General features: G+C 48.4%; 1 protein-coding gene across 5 annotated transcripts in view; it reads left to right on the top strand.

The window, feature by feature from the left end:
- Positions 1–24205, top strand: part of LOC147526210 (E3 ubiquitin-protein ligase UHRF2-like) — a 162971-nt gene that overhangs the window by 18446 nt on the left and 120320 nt on the right. For 3 of the 5 annotated variants that reach the window (XM_086630212.1, XM_086630213.1, XM_086630215.1), the window contains exon 2: positions 6815–7057. The exons of 1 other annotated variant lie outside the window; for it this stretch is intronic. In XM_086630212.1, the coding sequence (XP_086486338.1) occupies positions 6815–7057 (243 nt within the window). Of the gene's footprint in view, positions 1–6814; positions 7058–22330; positions 22358–24205 lie in introns of those variants that run through there. One more of the 5 variants, XM_086630216.1, reaches the window with a different exon arrangement.

The following is a 24205-nucleotide window of genomic DNA, read 5'->3' as shown; positions in this document are numbered from 1 at the left end:
AGTAGGGGATAGTAGTCTGCACTTTTAACCAGTTGTGGCAGTCTCTCTGTGGCATCCCAGATCTTGGCTCCTGGCAAGCAGCAAACTTCCCTTGACTGTATATCAGGCTGGCAGATGGGTGTGCCTCGGGGCCTCTCAGCAGAGAGTCACCCACTACTAGCACTCGCCACTTCCTTTTGCGGCTTTTAGTGTGTGCAACTGGTGTGGTTTCTCCCTGCGAGTCTTGTTCATTGGCTTCATCCGCTGCCAAGACTTTGTATCTGTTGCTGGTTGGCACATACAAGGAAATGGAGGGGAAGTGATATCTTGCTGCCACGAGTTACCAGAGACCATTGGTAAAACGCTGGAACAGGTTGCCCAGAGAGGTTGTAGATTTTATGATTCTATGGCACCTCCTTGTCCTGGTTTCAGCTGGGACAGAGTTAGCTGAAGGAGGGAGCATAACCGGGACAGGGGGGTCCACGACTCTCCTTATGATTTGTACTTAGACTTAGGATTGAGGGCCAAATTGTCCAATTAGTATTCCATATCATGCAGTGTCATGCCCATTATAAAAGTGAGGGTCAGCCGGAAAGAAGGGCTTTTGCTCTTCCGGGACTCTCACTTTCGGACTCTCGGGGTGCTTTCTCTCTCTCTCTCGCTCTCTGTTTCGGGACCTCACGTTCGTCCGGGATTGCAGCTTCGGGACAAGACAGGCTTTGGATAAGAGGGGGTGGTGAGCATCTACACTGTGTAGTACCTATCTGTATTAAATTGTTCTTATCTTAACTCATGGGTTTCTCGTTTTCTCCTTTAATTCTCTCCCTCATCCCTGGGGGTGGGGGAGGGTGAGTGAGCAACTGTGTAGGGTTTGGTTGCCAGAGCGGCCTAACCCACAACACTCCTTTTCCAGGGTGCTGTCTGTTTGCTGTTGAAGCTCTTTGTCTGATAGTCCTTGGAGGTCAGTGCCATGGAGCCCTAATATTTCTTCTTGCAATGCCTCAAATAGTACTCTTTTTCTTGTTCCCCCTCCCTAATACAGCGTAACCTGCTGACTTCCCCCTGCAGCTCCTCCACCCGCTGCCTGAGTGACTCCACCAGAGCACACCTTGCACAGGTGGAGCTTGCACCCTCCTCCACCCAGGAGTGTGGGGTACAGGCTTTACAGCCCTCCACCTGGACAGCAGCTTCCCTGATAGGAAGCTCTGTCTGGGTGGCTGCCTCCACTCGTCCCAGGCTAGCCTGGCTAGGTAGATTCCTGGCTAGGTTCCCAGCTGCTGCAGAGCACAGCCCTCACCGAGTCTCTGCCACCGTGCTTCCGATGATCCCAAAGCACTGCCTAATAAGCCCTTCTAATTCCCTGGAGACCTCAAGCTGCTGGGTAGGTTTGCACAGCCAACAGCTAGCTGGAGTGACTGTTGGGGCCACAGCGGAAGCCTGCGGATGAGCAGAGCAGGCAGCAGCCCGACAACTGGTAGAGTGCGCCGCCCTTCTCGCACGAACTGCCTTGACACTCCCCTCAGGGGCCACTCCCTGCTTACACGCCCTAGTCGCTGGTGCTCCCTAGGGGCCGGTTATATGCGGCTTTCCGCGGTTTGAACTGGCCGCAGGGACTGCCGGCACCGCTCAACTCTCACCAGACCTGTCGCCTGCCAGCCGGTCCCTCCACACACACAACCTAAGGGTACCGGGGGCCCAGAAACCCCCTCGAACCACTCCCCCCCCCGGGGACCTCACAAGCCTCGCACTCTTAGCATGCGGCAACAACTGCTGCTGCCACTGCTAGCATCAGCTTCCCGTGTTTTGAACTGGCTGTGGGAACCCCCAACATCCACATCTTTAACATCCATCAGTCTCTTACAAATATTAATTACAGCAAAGGTTTAACTTCCTGAGGTGAAACAAACTCGATCTTGCTGGATGAGAAATAGTTCAGGTTGCTTGTCATCAGTGTTTTTCACCATTTACATACAGAGACAAAGTCCTCAATGAAAGCAGAGCCCAAATAGAAAGGGACTGACATTTTAAAACCATGCATTTATATTGCTTGGCACTAGAAACACTTCTAACAAAACTCTGCACAAATTGAAGTCCTGCCATCAATTACATGTTCTCAAAGATTCGGGGTTAACTTCTAATTTCTTAAAAGCTTAGACTTCTTGGGTTGATGTTGAGAAGACTGGATAGATCAGGATGACAGGTCATTCCCTCATTTTAAGGGGGATAATTTTCTTTCTGTTCTGCCAGCAATTGGACCAAGTGGGGATCTAAGTGCAACAGGAGTGAGGAACACGGGTCAGAGGGCCCGTGTGTCTTTTTACACTCCGGCTGATATAATTCTCATGGAGAGCAGGATCTGGCTTGTATCTTTCCAACTCTTACCCTTTATCTTAATTATCTGCAGTTTTAACATTTGGGATAATTATATTAGTTGGTGAAGTTTTCTCTTTTTAGTGGACTAAATTCATAATAACAACTTCTTATATTTGTAATTGTACTGGTTTTGGCTGTGATAGAGTAAAATTTCTCCATACTAGCCTGTATGGGACTATGTTTTTGGATTTGTGCTGAAAACAGCATTGATAACACAGGGATGTTTTAGTTATTGCTGAGCAGCACTTACACAGCATCAAGGCCTTTTCTGCTTCTCACACCGCCCCACCAGCGAGTAGGCTGGGGGTGCACAAGAAGTTGGGAGGGGACACAGCTGGGACAGCTGATCCCAACTGACCAAAGGGATATTCCATACCATATGATGTCACGCTCAGCAATAAAACTAGGGGGGAAGAAGGAGGAAGGAGAGGATGTTTGGAGTTATGGGGTTTGTCTTTCCAAGTAACCGTTATGCATGATGGAGCCCTGCGTTCTTGGAGAAGGCTAAACATCTGCCTGCCAATGGGAAATAGTGAATGAATTCCTTATTTTGCTTTGCTTATGTGCGCAGCTTTTGCTTTACTTATTAAACTGTCTTTATCTCAACCCATGACTTTTCTCACTTTTACCTTTCCAATTCTCTCCCCCATCCCACCAGGGGAGAGGGAGCGAGTGACTGTGTGGTGCTTAGTTGCCGGCTGGGGTTAAACCATGACAGTAATTCTTAAGGATTCTTATTAGAATGTTGTGGGAGACTGTATAAAAGGCCTTACGGAAGTCCAGGTAGATGAAAACCATACCTCTTCCCTTGTCCACCAAAGCAGTCACTCCATCATGGAAGTCCACTAGATTAGTCTGGCACGATTTGCCCTTCGTGAAGCCATGTCGGCTGTCCCTAATCACCTCCCTCTCTACTACATGTCTTCAAGGAAGATCTGCTCCATGATCTTACCAGGCACAGAGGTGAGGCTGACTGGTCGGTAGTTCCCAGGGTCCTCCTCTTTACCCTTTTTAAAAATGAGTATGACATTTCCCTTTTCTCTAGTCACCAGGGACTTCGCTTGACTGCCATGACTTTTCAAATGTGATGGGGAGTAGCTTGGCAACTACATCAACCAATTCCCTCAGGACCCTGGAATGCATCTCGTTGCATCCCATGGACTTAGAATCATAGAATGGTTAGGGTTGAAAGGGACCTTAAAGATCATCTAGTTCTGACCCCCCTGCCATGGGCAGGTGTCGTGGGTTAGGCCGCTCCGGCAACCAAACCCTACACAGTCGCTCACTCACCCTCCTCCACTCCGAGGAATGAGGGAGAGAATCAAAGAAGAAAAAGAAGACAGACCCGTGGGTTGAGATAAGAACAATTTACTACTACGGCTACCAATATATATATGTACGGATATGTACAAGGATAAACATATACAAACGAGTGATGTACGGTGTAATTGCTCACCACCCCTTGACCGAGGCCTGTCTCGTCCCAAAGCTGCAATCCCGAAACAGATAAATCCCGATACCGCAATCCCGGATGAACGGGAGGCCCAAAATAGAGAGTGTGGGAACTACGGCTGGTCCGCGGATCCCAGGACAGAAGATGAAGAAACTGGCCTTGGAGAAATTGCTGTGTACCCCTGCAGATCTGAAAACTCCCTGAACAGAAGTGGAAAACAACTTGCAGGTGCCTGGGAGAGCCAGGGAGCCGTAAGATAAAGAGGAACTGTATGATAAGAGACTGGACTGTGTTTTTGCACTAATTGTGTGATGTAATGACTTTGGCTTAAGTTATGTAGAGTGCGTGATCACCAATCATGTATTAGGCTAAGGCGCGTGAACAGCTGTAGTTAACCAACCACCTAATTGCTTATGTCGCGTGCGCTGCTAGAATTAGTATAAAGGCGTGCTGGAACTTGCAAGGGGGGATTAATTAATTATATAATAAATCAATACTGCTTGAACCTGTGTATGTCGTGTCCGTCTCAACAGCGACATACAGCAACAAGAGAGCGAGAGAGAGAGAGCACTCTGAGAGTCCGAAAGTGAGAGTAGAGGGGCAGAATCACCTCCCTTGACCTGCTGGCCACACTTCTTTTGATGCAGCCCAGGATACGGTTGGCTTTCTGGGCTGCCAGCGCACATTGCCAGCTCATGTTCAGCTTCTCATCCACCAGCACTCCCAAGTCCTTTTCCTCAGGGCTGCTCTCAATCCATTCTCCGTCCAGCCTGTACTTATGCTTGGGATTGCCCCGACCCACGTGCAGGACCTTGCATTTGGCCTTGTTGAAATTCATGAGGTTCTCACAGGCCCATCTCTCCAGCCTGTCAAGATCCCTCTGGATGGCATCCCTTCCCTCCAGCGTGTCCACAACACCACACAACTTGGTGTCGTCTGCAAACCTGTTGAGGGTGCACTAGATCCCACTGTCCATGTCACCAACAAAGATGTTAAATAGCACTGGCCCCAGTACTGACCCCTGAGGAACACCACTCGTCACTGGTCTCCACTTGGACATTGAATCGTTGACCACAACTTTGAGTTCAACCATCCAGCCAATTCCTTATCCACCGAGTGGTCCATGCATCAAAACCATGTCTTTCCAGTTTAGAGACAAGGATGTCGTGTGGGACAGTATCAAATGCTTTGGACAAGTCCAGGTAGACAATATCACTTGCTCTTTCCCTATCCATCAATGCTGTAACCTCATCATAGAAGGCCACCAAATTAGTCAGTCAGGATTTGCCCCTAGTGAAGCCATGTTGGCTGTCACCAATCACCTCCTTATTTTCCATGTGCCTTAGCATAGTTGCCAGGAGGATCTGCTCCATGATCTTGCCGGGCACAGAGGTGAGACTGACTGGCCTGTAGTTCCCTGGGTCTTCTTTTTTCCCCTTTTTAAAGATGGGGGCTATGTTTCCCCTTTTCCAGTCGGTGGGAACTTCACACGACTGCCACGACTTCTGAAATATGATGGATAGCGGCTTAGCAACTTCATCCACCAGTTCCCTCATGTCCTGGTTTTAGCTGGGACAGAGTTAGCTCTTCTTTTTAGCAGCTAGAAGAGCTCCGTGTTTTGGTTTTACTCAGAGGCTCGCTCTGAGAAGAACATTGATAGCAAGCTGATGTTTGTGGTTGGAAGTGAGACTCCAAGGACTTTTCAGTGTGCCGTGTTCTGACCGGAGCGCAGAGGCATGGCGGGATAAGGGGGGAGCATAGCCGGGACAAGGGGGCCACGATTCCCCTTGTGATTTGTGGTGGAACTTAAGATTGAGGGCCAAACGGGCCAATTAGTATTCCATATCATGCAGCATCATGCCTAGTATAAAGGTGAGGGACAGCCGGAAAGAAGGGCTTTTTGCGCTTTTGCTCTTTCACCACTTTTGCTTCTTTGCGCTTCTGCGCTTTTGCTCTATTGCCTTTTTTTTTTCTCTCTCTTCCAGTACTCCCACTCTCGGAGTACTATCTCTCTCTCTCTCTTCCCCTCTCTATTTCGGGGCCTCGCGTTCGTCTGGGATTGCAGCTTCGGGACGAGACGGGCTTCGCATACGAGGGGGTGGTGAGCATCTACACTGTGTAGTACTTATCTGTATTAAATTGTTCTCATCTCAACCCACGGGCATCCCGTTTCTCCTTTAATTCTCTCCCTCATCCCTGGGGCTGGGGGAGGGTGAGTCAACGACTGTAGGGGGTGCGGTTTGTTTGCTGGAGCAGCCTAACCCACAACAGCCTTGTTGAAATTCATGAGGTTCTCACAGGCCCATCTCTCCAGCCTGTCAAGGTCCCTCTGGATGGCATCCCTTCCCTCCAGCGTGTCCACACCACCACACAGATTGGTGTCGTCTGCAAACTTGCTGAGGGTGCACTAGATCCCACTGTCCATGTCACCAACAAAGATGTTAAATAGCACTGGCCCCAGTACTGACCCCTGAGGAACACCACTCGTCACTGGTCTCCACTTGGACATTGAATCGTTGACCACAACTCTTTGAGTGCGACCATCCAGCCAATTCCTTATCCACTGAGTTGTCCATCTGTCAAATCCATGTCTCTCCAGTTTAGAGACAAGGATGTCATGTGGGACAGTTTCAAATGCTTTGGACAAGTCCAGGTAGATGATATCAGTTGCTCTTCCCTTATCCGTCAATGCTGTAACCTCATCATAGAAGGCCACCAAATTAGTCAGGCAGGATTTGCCCCTAGTGAAGCCATGTTGACTGTCACCAATCACCTCCTTATTTTCCATGTGCCTTAGCATAGTTGACAGGACGATCTGTTCCATCATCTTGCCATGATTTGCTGTTGAGTTCACTCAAGATACATGATTTTATAGCTTTATCTGAAATGCATGTCTTGTGTCTTCTCAACTTTGAAGCAAATATCTGGTTTTTTAAATTATCCTAAGAGGAGAGGTACATACTAATATCAAGGTGGAACTTTACCAATATAATGTTTTTTTCTTGACAGCTGGAAGATGGACACACTTTATTTGACTACGATGTTGGACTAAATGACATAGTTCAGCTTTTGATACGCTGTGAATCTGAAGCTCCTACCAGTTCTATGACAAATCAGGGTGGAGAGGTCAATCCCTGTGCTGTTTCCAACTGTAAAAACAAAGTCAAAAGAGCAGCAAGTAGCAGATCACCAAATCAGCCATCTACATCAGCTCACTTGTTTCTTATAGATCCTGGCATTGGATTGTACAAGGTATGTGGAAATTTTGAAAGCAGGAGCCTTATCTTGCCTCTATTTCTTTAATTTTATTGCTTATACAGGTTTATATCTTCAAACAGTTTTCTTTCATGACCAGCTTTATGTCAGTGGGACTGAGAGAGTCGAGATTAGTTTGCTCTGTGCAGATTAAAATAAATGTTAACTGAGTTAACAAATCAGTTAGAAGCTAAAACTGGTTGAACACTGGAAAAAGTTGCCCAGAGAGGTAGTGGAGTCTCCAGCCTTGGAGATATTCAAAACCTGACTGGACATGTTCCTGGGCAACCCATGCTAGCTGACCCTCTTTGAGCAAGTGTTGTGGTTTGGCCCAGCCAGTAGCTCAGCAACCACGCCACCGCTCGCTCACTCCTCCCCCTCGGTGCGATGGGAGGAGAAAATCGGAAGAAACAGAGTAAAACACGTGGGTTGGGATAAGGACAATTTAATAGAAGAGTGAAAAAAAAAAAAAAAGAAAAGAGTAACAACAATGATAGTATTAATAAAAAGAGAGAAATACAAAAGGAGTGGTACAAATGCTCACCACATTGACCGCGGAAGCCGGAACCCCCGTGCAGCCCAGCCAGCTCACGATTGGCAAAGATGCGGAAATAGCCCCTTCCTCGGCAAGCTCCCTCAATATATAGACTCGGGGCATGGCACGTATGGTATCGAATAGCCCTCTGACTAATTCTGGTCAGTTGCCCACGCTGTGCCCCCTCCCAGTTTTCCCGTGAAAGGTTAACTCTATCCCAGCCAAACCCAGGATAGCAGGGAGATTGGACTAGGTGATCTCAAGGAGTCCTTTCCAACCTAAATGATTCTGTGATTCTGTGAACAGATGCAATTGGAATATATTATTAGCGAAGGCATTCTGCTTTCCAAACCTAGTGTATCAGTGTGTAACATATTCAGAGACCTTAAGGACGTAATTTGTTTAAAATTATTGCAAGGTAACTTAAACAATGATTATTTCATCACTAAGCTATAATTTTCAACATCATCTCTACCACTTCTTTAAAACAGGTTCAAAATTGTCTACCCTTTTATAGACAGATTGCTTTAAAGAGAGGAACACTACCATCAGCAAATTGATATATATGTGTGCCTATGTGTATACATAATTATTTATATAGTTGAAGCTCAGGAACAAAGTAGCAAGTATTGGGGGCCCTGGTGGAATTCATGGTCTTGAGGGATGTGGGCTGGGTGAAGAGTTAAGTCAAGACACTGATTTTTAGGAGAGCAAACTTTCAGTTGTTTAATGAATTAAGGGATGGGACCCCTGGGAAACTGCCCTCATGGATAAAGGAGCTGAACAGAGCTGGCAGCTATTTAAGGACATTTTTCTTAGAGCACAAGAACTATCGATTCATATTAGCAAGAAATGGAGCAAGGAAGGGAGGAGACCAGCATGCCTGAGTAAGGACATCCTGGTCAAACTGAAACACAAGAAGGAAATGCACAGGCAGCGGAAGCAGGAACACGCATCCTGGGAAGAATATAGAGATGCTGCTTGGATATGTAGGGATGGGATCAGGAAAACTGTGGCACAGTTGGAGCTGAATTTAGCAAGAGATGTGAAGAATAACAAGAAGGGCTTCTATAGGTACGTTTGCCAGAAAAGGAAGACAAAAGAAATTGTACCCCTCTGATAAATAGGACAGGGTATCTGGTGACAGCTGACATGGAGAAGGCAGAGGTACTCAACAATTTTTTTTCCTCAGTTTTCCCTGGCTCTTCCCACATCTCTTGAGTCGCTGAATCTCAAGGCAGGCACTGGGGGAATGAAGTCCCACCCATCATAGGAGATCAGGTTCGAGACCACCTGAGGAATGTGAGCGTACATATGTGGAAGCAAAGACAGGTAGCCTGGGAAGAATACAGAGCAATTATCCGAGCAACCAGAGATCAGGTTAGGAAAGCTAAAGCCCTGATAGAGTTAAATCTGGCCAGGGACATCAAGGGCAACAAGAAAAACTTCTATAGATATGTCAGTGATAAAAAGAGATCTAGGGAAAATGTAGGCCCGCTCCGGAAGGAAACGGGGGACCTGGCTACCTGGGATACGGGGAAGGCTGAAGTTCTTAATGACTTCTTTGCCTCATTCTTCACTGGCAAGAGCTCCAGCTGCACTGCCCAAGTCATAGAAGGCAAAACCAGGGACTGAGAGAATGAAGAACCGCCCACTGTAGGAGAAGATCAGGTTCGAGACCATCTAAAGAACCTGAAGGTGGACAAGTCTATGGGACCTGATGAGGTACACCCGCGGGTCCTGAGGTGTCGTGGGTTAGGCCGCTCCGGCAACCAAACCCTACACAGTCGCTCACTCACCCTCCCCCAGCCCCAGGGATGAGGGAGAGAATTAAAGGAGAAACGGGATGCCCGTGGGTTGAGATGAGAACAATTTAATACAGATAAGTACTACACAGTGTAGATGCTCACCACCCCCTCGTATGCGAAGCCCGTCTCGTCCCGAAGCTGCAATCCCAGACGAACGCGAGGCCCCGAAATAGAGAGGGGAAGAGAGAGAGAGAGATAGTACTCCGAGAGTGGGAGTACTGGAAGAGAGAGAAAAAAAAAAGGCAATAGAGCAAAAGCGCAGAAGCGCAAAGAAGCAAAAGTGGTGAAAGAGCAAAAGCGCAAAAAGCCCTTCTTTCCGGCTGTCCCTCACCTTTATACTAGGCATGATGCTGCATGATATGGAATACTAATTGGCCCGTTTGGCCCTCAATCTTAAGTTCCACCACAAATCACAAGGGGAATCGTGGCCCCCTTGTCCCGGCTATGCTCCCCCCTTATCCCGCCATGCCTCTGCGCTCCGGTCAGAACACGGCACACTGAAAAGTCCTTGGAGTCTCACTTCCAACCACAAACATCAGCTTGCTATCAATGTTCTTCTCAGAGCGAGCCTCTGAGTAAAACCAAAACACGGAGCTCTTCTAGCTGCTAAAAAGAAGAGCTAACTCTGTCCCAGCTAAAACCAGGACATGAGGGAACTGGTGGATGAAGTTGCTAAGCCGCTATCCATCATATTTCAGAAGTCGTGGCAGTCGTGTGAAGTTCCCACCGACTGGAAAAGGGGAAACATAGCCCCCATCTTTAAAAAGGGGAAAAAAGAAGACCCAGGGAACTACAGGCCAGTCAGTCTCACCTCTGTGCCCGGCAAGATCATGGAGCAGATCCTCCTGGCAACTATGCTAAGGCACATGGAAAATAAGGAGGTGATTGGTGACAGCCAACATGGCTTCACTAGGGGCAAATCCTGACTGACTAATTTGGTGGCCTTCTATGATGAGGTTACAGCATTGATGGATAGGGAAAGAGCAAGTGATATTGTCTACCTGGACTTGTCCAAAGCATTTGATACTGTCCCACACGACATCCTTGTCTCTAAACTGGAAAGACATGGTTTTGATGCATGGACCACTCGGTGGATAAGGAATTGGCTGGATGGTTGAACTCAAAGTTGTGGTCAACGATTCAATGTCCAAGTGGAGACCAGTGACGAGTGGTGTTCCTCAGGGGTCAGTACTGGGGCCAGTGCTATTTAACATCTTTGTTGGTGACATGGACAGTGGGATCTAGTGCACCCTCAACAGGTTTGCAGACGACACCAAGTTGTGTGGTGTTGTGGACACGCTGGAGGGAAGGGATGCCATCCAGAGGGATCTTGACAGGCTGGAGAGATGGGCCTGTGAGAACCTCATGAATTTCAACAAGGCCAAATGCAAGGTCCTGCACGTGGGTCGGGGCAATCCCAAGCATAAGTACAGGCTGGACGGAGAATGGATTGAGAGCAGCCCTGAGGAAAAGGACTTGGGAGTGCTGGTGGATGAGAAGCTGAACATGAGCTGGCAATGTGCGCTGGCAGCCCAGAAAGCCAACCGTATCCTGGGCTGCATCAAAAGAAGTGTGGCCAGCAGGTCAAGGGAGGTGATTCTGCCCCTCTACTCTCACTTTCGGACTCTCAGAGTGCTCTCTCTCTCTCGCTCTCTTGTTGCTGTATGTCGCTGTTGAGACGGACACGACATACACAGGTTCAAGCAGTATTGATTTATTATATAATTAATTAATCCCCCCTTGCAAGTTCCAGCACGCCTTTATACTAATTCTAGCAGCGCACGCGACATAAGCAATTAGGTGGTTGGTTAACTACAGCTGTTCACGCGCCTTAGCCTAATACATGATTGGTGATCACGCACTCTACATAACTTAAGCCAAAGTCATTACATCACACAATTAGTGCAAAAACACAGTCCAGTCTCTTATCATACAGTTCCTCTTTATCTTACGGCTCCCTGGCTCTCCCAGGCACCTGCAAGTTGTTTTCCACTTCTGTTCAGGGAGTTTTCAGATCTGCAGGGGTACACAGCAATTTCTCCAAGGCCAGTTTCTTCATCTTCTGTCCTGGGATCCGCGGACCAGCCGTAGTTCCCACACTCTCTATTTTGGGCCTCCCGTTCATCCGGGATTGCGGTATCGGGATTTATCTGTTTCGGGATTGCAGCTTTGGGACGAGACAGGCCTCGGTCAAGGGGTGGTGAGCAATTACACCGTACATCACTCGTTTGTATATGTTTATCCTTGTACATATCCGTACATATATATATTGGTAGCCGTAGTAGTAAATTGTTCTTATCTCAACCCACGGGTCTGTCTTCTTTTTCTTCTTTGATTCTCTCCCTCATTCCTCGGAGTGGAGGAGGGTGAGTGAGCGACTGTGTAGGGTTTGGTTGCCGGAGCGGCCTAACCCACGACACCTGCCCATGGCAGGGGGGTCAGAACTAGATGATCTTTAAGGTCCCTTTCAACCCTAACCATTCTATGATTCTAAGTCCATGGGATGCAACGAGATGCATTCCAGGGTCCTGAGGGAATTGGTTGATGTAGTTGCCAAGCTACTCCCCATCACATTTGAAAAGTCATGGCAGTCAAGCGAAGTCCCTGGTGACTAGAGAAAAGGGAAATGTCATACTCATTTTTAAAAAGGGTAAAGAGGAGGACCCTGGGAACTACCGACCAGTCAGCCTCACCTCTGTGCCTGGTAAGATCATGGAGCAGATCTTCCTTGAAGACATGTAGTAGAGAGGGAGGTGATTAGGGACAGCCGACATGGCTTCACGAAGGGCAAATCGTGCCAGACTAATCTAGTGGACTTCCATGATGGAGTGACTGCTTTGGTGGACAAGGGAAGAGGTATGGTTTTCATCTACCTGGACTTCCGTAAGGCCTTTTATACAGTCTCCCACAACATTCTAATAAGAATCCTTAAGAATTACTGTCATGGTTTAACCCCAGCCGGCAACTAAGCACCACACAGTCACTCGCTCCCTCTCCCCTGGTGGGATGGGGGAGAGAATTGGAAAGGTAAAAGTGAGAAAAGTCATGGGTTGAGATAAAGACAGTTTAATAAGTAAAGCAAAAGCTGCGCACATAAGCAAAGCAAAATAAGGAATTCATTCACTATTTCCCATTGGCAGGCAGATGTTTAGCCTTCTCCAAGAACGCAGGGCTCCATCATGCATAACGGTTACTTGGAAAGACAAACCCCATAACTCCAAACATCCTCTCCTTCCTCCTTCTTCCCCCCTAGTTTTATTGCTGAGCGTGACATCATATGGTATGGAATATCCCTTTGGTCAGTTGGGATCAGCTGTCCCAGCTGTGTCCCCTCCCAACTTCTTGTGCACCCCCAGCCTACTCGCTGGTGGGGCGGTGTGAGAAGCAGAAAAGGCCTTGATGCTGTGTAAGTGCTGCTCAGCAATAACTAAAACATCCCTGTGTTATCAATGCTGTTTTCAGCACAAATCCAAAAACATAGTCCCATACAGGCTAGTATGGAGAAATTTTACTCTATCACAGCCAAAACCAGTACAATTACAAATATAAGAAGTTGTTATTATGAATTTAGTCCACTAAAAAGAGAAAACTTCACCAACTAATATAATTATCCCAAATGTTAAAACTGCAGATAATTAAGATAAAGGGTAAGAGTTGGAAAGATACAAGCCAGATCCTGCTCTCCATGAGAATTATATCAGCCGGAGTGTAAAAAGACACACGGGCCCTCTGACCCGTGTTCCTCACTCCTGTTGCACTTAGATCCCCACTTGGTCCAATTGCTGGCAGAACAGAAAGAAAATTATCCCCCTTAAAATGAGGGAATGACCTGTCATCCTGATCTATCCAGTCTTCTCAACATCAACCCAAGAAGTCTAAGCTTTTAAGAAATTAGAAGTTAACCCCGAATCTTTGAGAACATGTAATTGATGGCAGGACTTCAATTTGTGCAGAGTTTTGTTAGAAGTGTTTCTAGTGCCAAGCAATATAAATGCATGGTTTTAAAATGTCAGTCCCTTTCTATTTGGGCTCTGCTTTCATTGAGGACTTTGTCTCTGTATGTAAATGGTGAAAAACACTGATGACAAGCAACCTGAACTATTTCTCATCCAGCAAGATCGAGTTTGTTTCACCTCAGGAAGTTAAACCTTTGCTGTAATTAATATTTGTAAGAGACTGATGGATGTTAAAGATGTGGATGTTGGGGGTTCCCACAGCCAGTTCAAAACACGGGAAGCTGATGCTAGCAGTGGCAGCAGCAGTTGTTGCCGCATGCTAAGAGTGCGAGGCTTGTGAGGTCCCCGGGGGGGGGAGTGGTTCGAGGGGGTTTCTGGGCCCCCGGTACCCTTAGGTTGTGTGTGTGGAGGGACCGGCTGGCAGGCGACAGGTCTGGTGAGAGTTGAGCGGTGCCGGCAGTCCCTGCGGCCAGTTCAAACCGCGGAAAGCCGCATATAACCGGCCCCTAGGGAGCACCAGCGACTAGGGCGTGTAAGCAGGGAGTGGCCCCTGAGGGGAGTGTCAAGGCAGTTCGTGCGAGAAGGGCGGCGCACTCTACCAGTTGTCGGGCTGCTGCCTGCTCTGCTCATCCGCAGGCTTCCGCTGTGGCCCCAACAGTCACTCCAGCTAGCTGTTGGCTGTGCAAACCTACCCAGCAGCTTGAGGTCTCCAGGGAATTAGAAGGGCTTATTAGGCAGTGCTTTGGGATCATCGGAAGCACGGTGGCAGAGACTCGGTGAGGGCTGTGCTCTGCAGCAGCTGGGAACCTAGCCAGGAATCTACCTAGCCAGGCTAGCCTGGGACGAGTGGAGGCAGCCACCCAGACAGAGCTTCCTATCAGGGAAGCTGCTGTCCAGGTGGAGGGCTGTAAAGCCTGTACCCCACACTCCTGGGTGGAGGAGGGTGCAAGCTCCACCTGTGCAAGGTGTGCTCTGGTGGAGTCACTCAGGCAGCGGGTGGAGGAGCTGCAGGGGGAAGTCAGCAGGTTACGCTGTATTAGGGAGGGGGAACAAGAAAAAGAGTACTATTTGAGGCATTGCAAGAAGAAATATTAGGGCTCCATGGCACTGACCTCCAAGGACTATCAGACAAAGAGCTTCAACAGCAAACAGACAGCACCCTGGAAAAGGAGTGTTGTGGGTTAGGCCGCTCTGGCAACCAAACCCTACACAGTTGCTCACTCACCCTCCCCCACCCCCAGGGATGAGGGAGAGAATTAAAGGAGAAAACGAGAAACCCATGAGTTAAGATAAGAACAATTTAATACAGATAGGTACTACACAGTGTAGATGCTCACCACCCCCTCTTATCCAAAGCCTGTCTTGTCCCGAAGCTGCAATCCCGGACGAACGTGAGGTCCCGAAACAGAGAGCGAGAGAGAGAGAGAAAGCACCCCGAGAGTCCGAAAGTGAGAGTCCCGGAAGAGCAAAAGCCCTTCTTTCCGGCTGACCCTCACTTTTATAATGGGCATGACACTGCATGATATGGAATACTAATTGGACAATTTGGCCCTCAATCCTAAGTCTAAGTACAAATCATAAGGAGAGTCGTGGACCCCCCTGTCCCGGTTATGCTCCCTCCTTCAGCTAACTCTGTCCCAGCTGAAACCAGGACAAGGAGGTGCCATAGAATCATAAAATCTACAACCTCTCTGGGCAACCTGTTCCAGCGTTTTACCAATGGTCTCTGGTAACTCGTGGCAGCAAGATATCACTTCCCCTCCATTTCCTTGTATGTGCCAACCAGCAACAGATACAAAGTCTTGGCAGCGGATGAAGCCAATGAACAAGACTCGCAGGGAGAAACCACACCAGTTGCACACACTAAAAGCCGCAAAAGGAAGTGGCGAGTGCTAGTAGTGGGTGACTCTCTGCTGAGAGGCCCCGAGGCACACCCATCTGCCAGCCTGATATACAGTCAAGGGAAGTTTGCTGCTTGCCAGGAGCCAAGATCTGGGATGCCACAGAGAGACTGCCACAACTGGTTAAAAGTGCAGACTACTATCCCCTACTTCTTTTCCATGTGGGCACCAATGACACGGTAAAGCATGACCTGGGCAAGATCAAGCAGGACTTTGGAGCCCTAGGGGCACAAGTGAAGGGGACAGGGGCCCAAGTGATGATCTTCTCTGTCTTGTGAGTCAGGGATAGGAGTGCGGGCAGAAGTCAACGCAGATGAAGGCTGAGAGAGTTGGAGCTGTTCAGCCTGCAGCAGAGAAGGCTCCGGGGAGACCTTATTGCGGCCTTTTAATACTTAAAGGGGGCTTCTAAGAAAGATGAAGAGAGACTTTTCACCAGGGCCTGTAGCGACAGGACAAGGGGCAGCGGTTTTAAACTGAAGGAGGGTAGATTCGGATTGGACATAAGGAAAAAATGCTTTATGATGAGGGTGGTGAGGCACTGGAACAGGTTGCCGAGAGAAGTTGTGGATGTCCCATCATTGGAAGTGTTCGAGGTCAGGTTGGATGGGGCTTTGAGCAACCTGATCTAGTGACAGATGTCCCTGCCCACGGCAGGGGCGTTGGACTAGATGATCTTTAAAGGTCCCTTCCAACCCAAACCATTCTATGAGTCTCTGTTATTATTATAATCTGTTTTTTGCAAGAAATCCTAGCAGCAAGGAGAATGGGAGAACTAGGGGGAATCAATCATGAATGTCAAATAGAAAACAATAGGACAAGAATCTATTTTTGACTGCACAATGGATCTAGAGATAAATGCTTTTTGATAGAGCAGCCTATATGTGAGTTGGAACACCTGTCATAAGTAGCATTGCTTGAGGATATAGTGGGTCTCCTAGAACTGTGAACACATTAAGAGAGCACATCTTAACCACTACAATTCATGTAAAGATGAAGATTTCCCTCGTATAGTCAGCCCCTGAATTCCATTGTTGTCGGGGGAGTTTCCTGGCTGCTACATGGGAAGCACCTGTGCCTTGTCGAGACAGGTGCTGCGAGTCACGTTGGCCAGCCAGAGACCACGTGACCTATGGGAGGCTTAAAGGTGGGGCACTCCCCTCAGTGAGTGGGGGCAGTTCCTTTCTGGAGATTGGAGAGGTAGGGGCCCCTGGAGAGGAGTGGGGCATTTCCCTCCTGGGTACTGGAGCAGTAGGAGCCCCTGGAGAGTGGTGTATTGGAGCTCTTGGTTGAATAGCCTTCTGATTGAGAGAGCAGTGAGTTGAGGCTCTCTGTTGGATAGCCTTTGATTGGGTCCATTGGGATTGAGACCCTTAAGAGTTGAGATAAAGCCTTCTGGTGTATGAGGGGAATCACAATGGCCTTTGGGGTTGTGATTCCTGAAGATGAGATACCAGTGGTCCGTGACAATTGGTGACCCTGACGTGATTTGGTGAAATGTGAACCGTCTGGACTGCAGGGTGAAGTGTGGTAGATACAAGATACAGAACCCAGTGAAGCTTGAGAGCGGCAGGAGCTGTGGATTGACCAGTTTTGGCTTAGACATCCGGAACAAGGTGAGCTGCTGGGAATGGACATGGGTCAGAATTTTGTCAAGGAGAGTCAGGCCTTTGTGTTCCTTGAATCTGCGATAATGGCTGTGGGGGCCAATATAAGAAGTGAGGATCTATACAGTTTACTTAACTGGGCAGTGGAGCGTGAAGACCTAGTGAGTCTCAATACGTCCTTTAGCCTTGAGCTATGGAAGAAATTGGGGGATAAGTTGCTTTGTGAAGCAGTATTTGAGAATGAGGACTTGACCAAAACCGACCTGTTGTGTACATGGGGGGCCCTGGATAATATAATTCAAGAAGGGATGGCAGTAGAAGAGAAAGACGAATCAACAGGTTATGTATCAATGGGCGAAGGTTTTGAAGGAGATGACGAACTGTCTGAGGGAGGACTGGCCTCAGACAGCACGGACAGTGAATTGGGTCTATCTTCACTGTTCAAGGAGATCAAGAAAGTTGCGGGGACCGTGCAGGGACTCTGCCCCACCCTGCAGGAGGTGCTGAAGTGTCCCCCACCCTTTACCCCAACAGCCCCCCCTTCCCCCTTTATTATACCTACAGCTCTGCCATTTGAGCAATTGGCCCCACCCTTGGCAACTTCATATCCCGCAGTATCTGGTTATCCGGCCCAGGTACGTTTGGAGCAGCCAATAATACTACAGCAGGTTATGACACTATTACAAGGAGTATCCCCGCAGTTAGCAGCTGTAGTGGAGATGTTGCAGCAGGCCATGACCCACCCTGCAGTAAGAGAGATGATAGGAAAGACCTCTGAAGCAAGTGATAGTTCTGCTGGGAAGTTACAAACCGCACTTAGACCGAGGAGAAAGTCGCCAGAATCCGCCTGTTTATTGGAATCGGACCCCTTGGGAGCGACTACAGTAACAGTTCAACCTCGTGACCCAGTCCGTTTCTGGGACGAGGTAAAAATGAAAGCAATAGAGGCCGGGGACTGGGACCTGGCTGAAGCACTGGGGGCACCGGTCAATAAAGAATCATCTATAACAGAAATGGGGGGAGGGCCGAGTGAATTCCCAGTGGTACTAGCCCTCCCGGGTTCTTTGCATGTTAAGAAGCCGAAGTGTTATAGATGTGGAAACCTGGGACATATAAAATCGGAATGCCCGGGACGGAAGGGTCAAAGGCGGATAATAAATGCCGGAAAAGTTAATGGCCCAGTTGCTCGTCATAAATGTGGGAAACAGATGTTACAGGTGCGGAAAGATGGGCCATTTTGCTAAGCAATGCGAATCAAAGGTTTACACTAACGGCTGGCCGAGAAATAAAAGAATGAGAAAGTGTACGCAGATGCATGATGGTCCGGACAAAACTTTTGCGGGAGCATTACGGCAGCCGCAGGTTAACCAACAGGAGGAGCAGCCGGGGTGGATGTATCCGTTGTTGCCGGATCAATGGATATATCTGCCGTCATGGTATGACAAAAAATGAGAACGATTCCCCCATGGTTTTGTCCCAAGGTATTTGACAAATGGTGACGGAAAGTGGAATCGGAATGTTAGAAACCCTTAAAGGCTACAAGGTGTTCTTTCAAAAAAGAAAGGGGGAATTGTTGGGGAAGTTTCCTGGCTGCTACATGGGAAGCACCTGTGTCTTGTTGGGACAGGTGCTGTGAGTCACGTTGGCCAGCTGGAGACCACGTGACCTATGGGAGGCTTAAAGGCGGGGCACTCCCCTCAAGAAGTGGGGCTGTTCCCTCCTGGAGATTGGAGAGGTAGGAGCCCCTGGAGAGGAGTGGGGCATTTCCCTCCTGGGTACTGGAGCGGTAGGAGCCCCCGGAGAGCAGTGTATTGGAGCTCTTGGTTGAATAGCCTTCTGATTGAGAGAGCAGTGAGTTGAGGCTCTCTGTTGGATAGCCTTTGATTGGGTCCATTGGGATTGAGACCCTTAAGAGTTGAGATAAAGCCTTCTGATATATGAGGGGAATCACAACAGCCTTTTGGGTTGTGATTCCCGAAGACGAGATACCAGCAGTCTGCGACACATTGTATTTAATTTTCAGTTTGGTGAGAGTTGAGGTAACTGTACTTCAGGAAATGGATCTGGTACAAATGTGTTTTAAAGCTTAATGTTGCATATAGTGCTCCAGATATGGTTCATATTTATGTTTAAAGCTCCTAGAATCCTAAAATGTTCTCTTCAGCTACTGTATCCCAAGCCTTGTTCATCCAGTTTTGCCTTAGAATCATAGAATCATTTAGGTTGGATAGGACTCTTAAGATCATTGAGTCCAACCGTTAACCTAACACTGCCAAGTCCACCACTAAACCGCGTCCCTAAGCGCCACATCTACATGTCTTTTAAATATCTCCAGGGATGGTGACTCAACCACTTCCCTGGGCAGCCTGTTCCAACACTTGACAACCCTTTTGGTGAAGACATTTTTCCTAATATCCAGTCTAAATCTCCTCTGGTGCAACTTGAGGCCATTTCCTCTTGTCCTATCACTTCTTACTTGGGAGAAGAGACCGACACCTACCTCGCTACAACCTCCTTTCAGGTAGTCATAGAGAGCGATAAGGCCTCCCCTCAGCCTCCTTTTCTCCGGGCTAAATAACCCCAGTTCCCTCAGCCGCTCCTCATAAGACTTGTTCTCTGGACCCTTCACCAGCTTTGTTGCCCTTCTTTGGATACACGCTCCAGCACCTCAATGTCTGTCTTGTAGTGAGGGGCCCAAAACTGAACACAGTATTTGAGGTGCGGCCTCACCAGTGCCGAGTACAGGGGGACAATCACTTCCCTAGTGCTGCTGGCCACTCTATTTCTGATAGAAGCCAGGATGCTATTGGCCTTCTTGGCCACCTGGGCACACTGCCGGCTCATGTTCAGCCAGCTGTCAACCAGCACCCCCAGGCTCAGGTCCTTTTCCACTGAGCAACTTTCCAGCCACTCTTCCCCAAGCCTGTAGCGTTGCATGGGGGTGTTGTGACCCAAGTGCAGGACCTGACACTTAGCCTTGTTGAATCTCATATAATTGGCCTCGGCCCATCGATCCAGCCTGTCCAGATCCCTCTGTAGAGCCTTCCTACCCTTGAGCAGATCAACACTCCCGCCCAACTTGGTGCCGTCTGCAAACTTACTGAGAGTGCACTTGATCCCCTCGTCCAGATCATTGATAAAGATATCAAACAGAACTGTCCTCAATACTGAGCCCTGGGGAACACCACTTGTGACTGGTCGCCAGCTGGATTTAACTCCATTCACCACCACTCTTTGGGCCTGGCCATTCAGCCAGTTTTTTGCCCAGCAAAGAGTACGCCCGTCCAAGCCATGAGCAGCCAGTTTCTCCAGGAGAATGCTGTGGGAAACAGTGTCAAAGGCTTTACTAAAGTCCAGGTAAACAACATCCACAGCCTTTCCCTCATCCACTAAGCGGATCACCTTGTTGTAGAAGGAGATCAGGTTAGTCAAGCAGGACTTGCCTTTCATAACCCCATGCTGACTGGGCCTGATCACCTGGTTGTCCTGTACATGCCACGTGATGGCACTCAAGATGATCTGCTCCATAATCTTCCCTGGTACTCAGATCAGGTGCCCTTCAGTGTTGAAAGCATAAGCAAAAACTCTTTAGCCATTTAGCTTGTGGATACTTGTCACGGGCCAATATAGCCTACCTAAAGGCTTTTGACATTTCCTAAACCTGTATGTGTTAGGGGTTGCTGAATCTGGTAGTCCAATGGGGGCGAGGCTGCCGCAGCTCCATACCCCCGGGTCCAACCAGTATCAAGACTGAGCCTGTATTCCCAGTAGGCCTCACACATATACAACATGCATACATGCACACGCAGATGGTCACACAGATCAACACAGGCAGAAACACTCAGCATTCACACAAAACCAACCAACACCAATGGCCTCGTCCTGTTCCCCTCTCTGACTGATGAGGATGAAGGTCTGTTAGTAGGAAATATATACGTATATGCCATGTGGATCCCTCCAGTAGCTGGGCTTCGGCACTCAGTCTACGCAGTAGCTGGCCCCTGGATCCCTGGTCTCTCCAGTTGCTGGTACCTGGGCATATGAGCCCCCCAAGGCCCGTAGCCCTACTCCAGCTGCTGGTACAGATCTCCCTTAACGCACACCAACACAAATACACGTGCTGTGGATCCCTCCAATAACTGGGCATAGACGCTCAGTCCATCCAGTAGCTGTATCCTTGCTCCCCCCAGTTACCTCATGCACAGACACGTGTATAAAGGGGTCTCTTAGTCAACCCTACGGTCTCTCCAGCAGTTGGCCTGAACACCCTGGTCCCTCCAGTAGCCAACTCCTCCAGTTGTCTCATCCCCAGGGGCACACATGCATACCTGGCTCCCAAGCCACTTAACCCACTCGCCAGCTAGTTAGGTGGTCACGCGCCAACATGTGTGCGCGCCCTCATTCACTCCAGTTGCTGTCACTCCAGACGCATGGGCCCTATGACCCGTGCTCTGACTCTAGTTGTTAGCATTTAGGCCTCCATGCACACTCAGAATAGAGAGTTCCCTCATCTAGGAAAAGAGTTTAAATGGATTTTAGTGAGAAGACAGGACAGGTTGTGCAGATCAGGTGCAGGGTATGGCCAGACAAGCATACTGACCGATTATCTGTTTACCTGTGACCATCCCCTTTTATCCCTCTGTTTTCCCATGCTTGTTTTTCCTCAAGCCACCTACATCCCTCCCTTCCCCTGCCTTTGCTTCCTCCCCTAAGCATCCCATAGTAACTCTTGTGTGATCCCAAAATGCTCTTCCCCTGCGTCCCATAATGTGTCCCATATTCCCTAGGCAGTACCCCGCCACCCCCCTCGGTCTGTGAGGTGATCCAGAGAGCCTCTCTCCCATTGACTCATCTTAGAATCAGAGAATCATTTAAGTTGGAAAAGACCCTTAAGATCATCGAGTCCAACCGTCACCATCTTGACACCGTCTTGATAGATGTCACCCCTGGACAATGACAATGGGGCTGAGGCTCTCCTGGGACAGCCGTGGGAGGAGCTGGGGCAAGGCGTCCCTTACTCTGTGTTATTTGGGTTCCCCTGCCTGCCATTGTGCCTCTGTGCTCCCTCCTGTGTGTATGGAGATGAGCCTTTGATGGGCTGATGGCTCTCCTGCGATAGGCCTGGGCAGATTATTCTTCAGGTTCCCCCACCTGCCATTATTCCTCTGGAGATGAGTTTTTTTTATCACATAACCTAACAGGGTGCTCTTTTCTTCCAAGGATGACTGTTACATTCATAAAAGCTGGTTTAAAATTTTCACATAACTTTCTGAGTTGTAAAAGCTGTTTGGAGGTATGTCCAAACACATAGCCTAGGTGACTAGACCTGTGGTGTTCAAAGTGATGTTGGGATCATGCTCTGTTTATATACTATAGGTGGATACTGACAACTTTTTGATTTGGTTTTCCGGTGATATTCTTTATTGCAGCTCTGTTACTCTAGGACTCCTCTGAAGCACCCTTGAAAGGAACAGAAATATAGCTCTTGGCCAGGTAAATGCATTGGCCAAGTGCTATACTTCTGTACAAGATGGTTACTTGATGCAACTTTTGACTGGAGGAAAGCCTTCATTGAGCATGTTCAACAGGAAACTCTCCTGCTGTGTGCTCAAGGAATCAAAAATCCTGAACTCCTTAACTTCTGGAAAAGGTTAGATGGAAGTGACAATCCCAGCAACCTTCCTTCTGTACATAAATCATGAGATTGAGTATAGTAGAAATTCTAAAAGCTCCACCGAATTTCACTTATGTGGGCACCCAATGGGGAGCTCTAGGTTCCTTTAATTTATTCAAAATAACGTTCTTTATGATGAGTTTAGTGTGGATAACTTCTATAAAGGACCCTCAACCAAAGTTTTCTTATTCAACTTGAAGCTATGTATCCTTATGTCTTTTCTGTTCAAGAACTCTGTTTTAGGGAGCACATAAGGCCTGGGCAGATTAAGATTTGCCATCACCTATTCTTCTCAAGTTTAAAACCAAACAAAAAATCCCTCTACTACACTCTCTATGTAGTTTCATCTTAATTGTTAGATGCAGGTATTGGGGGGGGGAAGAGAGAGAGAGAGATTTGGTCCTACATCTGGGTCATGGCAATCCCAGGCACAAATACAGACTGGGTGGTGAATGGATCGAGAGCAGCCCTGAGGAGAAAGACTTGGGAGTACTGGTGGACGAAAAGCTCAATATGAGCCGGCAATGTGCTCTTGCGGCCCAGAAGGCAAGAGGAGCGTGGCCAGCAGGTCGAGGGAGGTGATTCTCCCCCTCTACTCTGCCCTCGTGAGACCTCACCTGGAGTATTGCGTCCAGTTCTGGAGCCCCCAACATAAGAAGGACATGGACCAGTTGGAGAGGGTCCAGAGGAGGGCCACGAAGATGATAAGAGGGCTGGAGCACCTTTCCTATGAGGACAGGCTGAAAGAGTTGGGGCTGTTCAGCCTGGAGAAGAGGAGGCTCCGGGGTGACCTTATAGTGGTCTTCCAGTACCTCAAGGGGGCCTACAAGAAAGATGGGGAGAGGCTGTTCAGGAGGGCCTGTTGTGATAGGACAAGGGGTAATGGTTTTAAAATAGAGGGAGGTAGATTCAGATTGGATATTAGGAAAAAAATTTTTTACCATGAGAGTTGTAGAACACTGGAACAGGTTGCCCAGAGAGGTGGTGGATGCTCCATCCCTGGAGACGTTCAAGGCCAGGTTGGACGAGGCCCTGAGCAACCTGATCTAGTTGGAGATATCCCTGTTCCTTGCAGGGGGGTTGGACTAGATGACCTTTGAAGGTCCCTTCCAGCCCTAATCATTCTATGATTCTATGATTGTGTGTGTGTGTGTGTGGCAGTGGGGTTCAGAAGAAGATCAAAGGAGCTTCTCTGGGCTCCTGTTCCAGTATTTGAACACTCTCATGGTTAAAACAAACAAACTCCTAATATCGAATCAGAATTTCCCATGTTCCAACACGTGTCCGTTGTCTCCCATCCTATCACTGTGCACCTCCGAGAAGAGTCTGGCTCCGTTTTCTCTGTATCCTCTGGTCAGGTAGTTGTAGACAGAAATAACGTCTCCTGGCACCTTCCTTTCTGAAGGCTGAACAAACCCAGCTCTCAGCCTCTCGTTGCATGTCGTGCTCCAGCCCCCTGACCATCTTTGGTGGCCCTCTGCTGGGCTTGCCCTTGACAATTTGAAACATTATGAGCTATTTTACTGTCACATTACCTCTGCTTTCCTTTGAAATGTTTAGAGGAGCTATACCCTTATTTTCACTGCAACAGAAGCTTATTATCAATCTTCATAAGAAACAAGCCATTAACAATACCTGAACTTAAAGCTGTAGCAGTATGCGGTTCA

This window comes from Tauraco erythrolophus, chromosome W (genome assembly GCF_009769465.1).
Source record: "Tauraco erythrolophus isolate bTauEry1 chromosome W, bTauEry1.pri, whole genome shotgun sequence".
NCBI classification, from domain to species: domain Eukaryota; kingdom Metazoa; phylum Chordata; class Aves; order Musophagiformes; family Musophagidae; genus Tauraco; species Tauraco erythrolophus.
The sequence above is the reverse complement of the archived record's forward strand: the minus strand, read 5'-3'. Positions and strand labels throughout refer to the sequence as shown.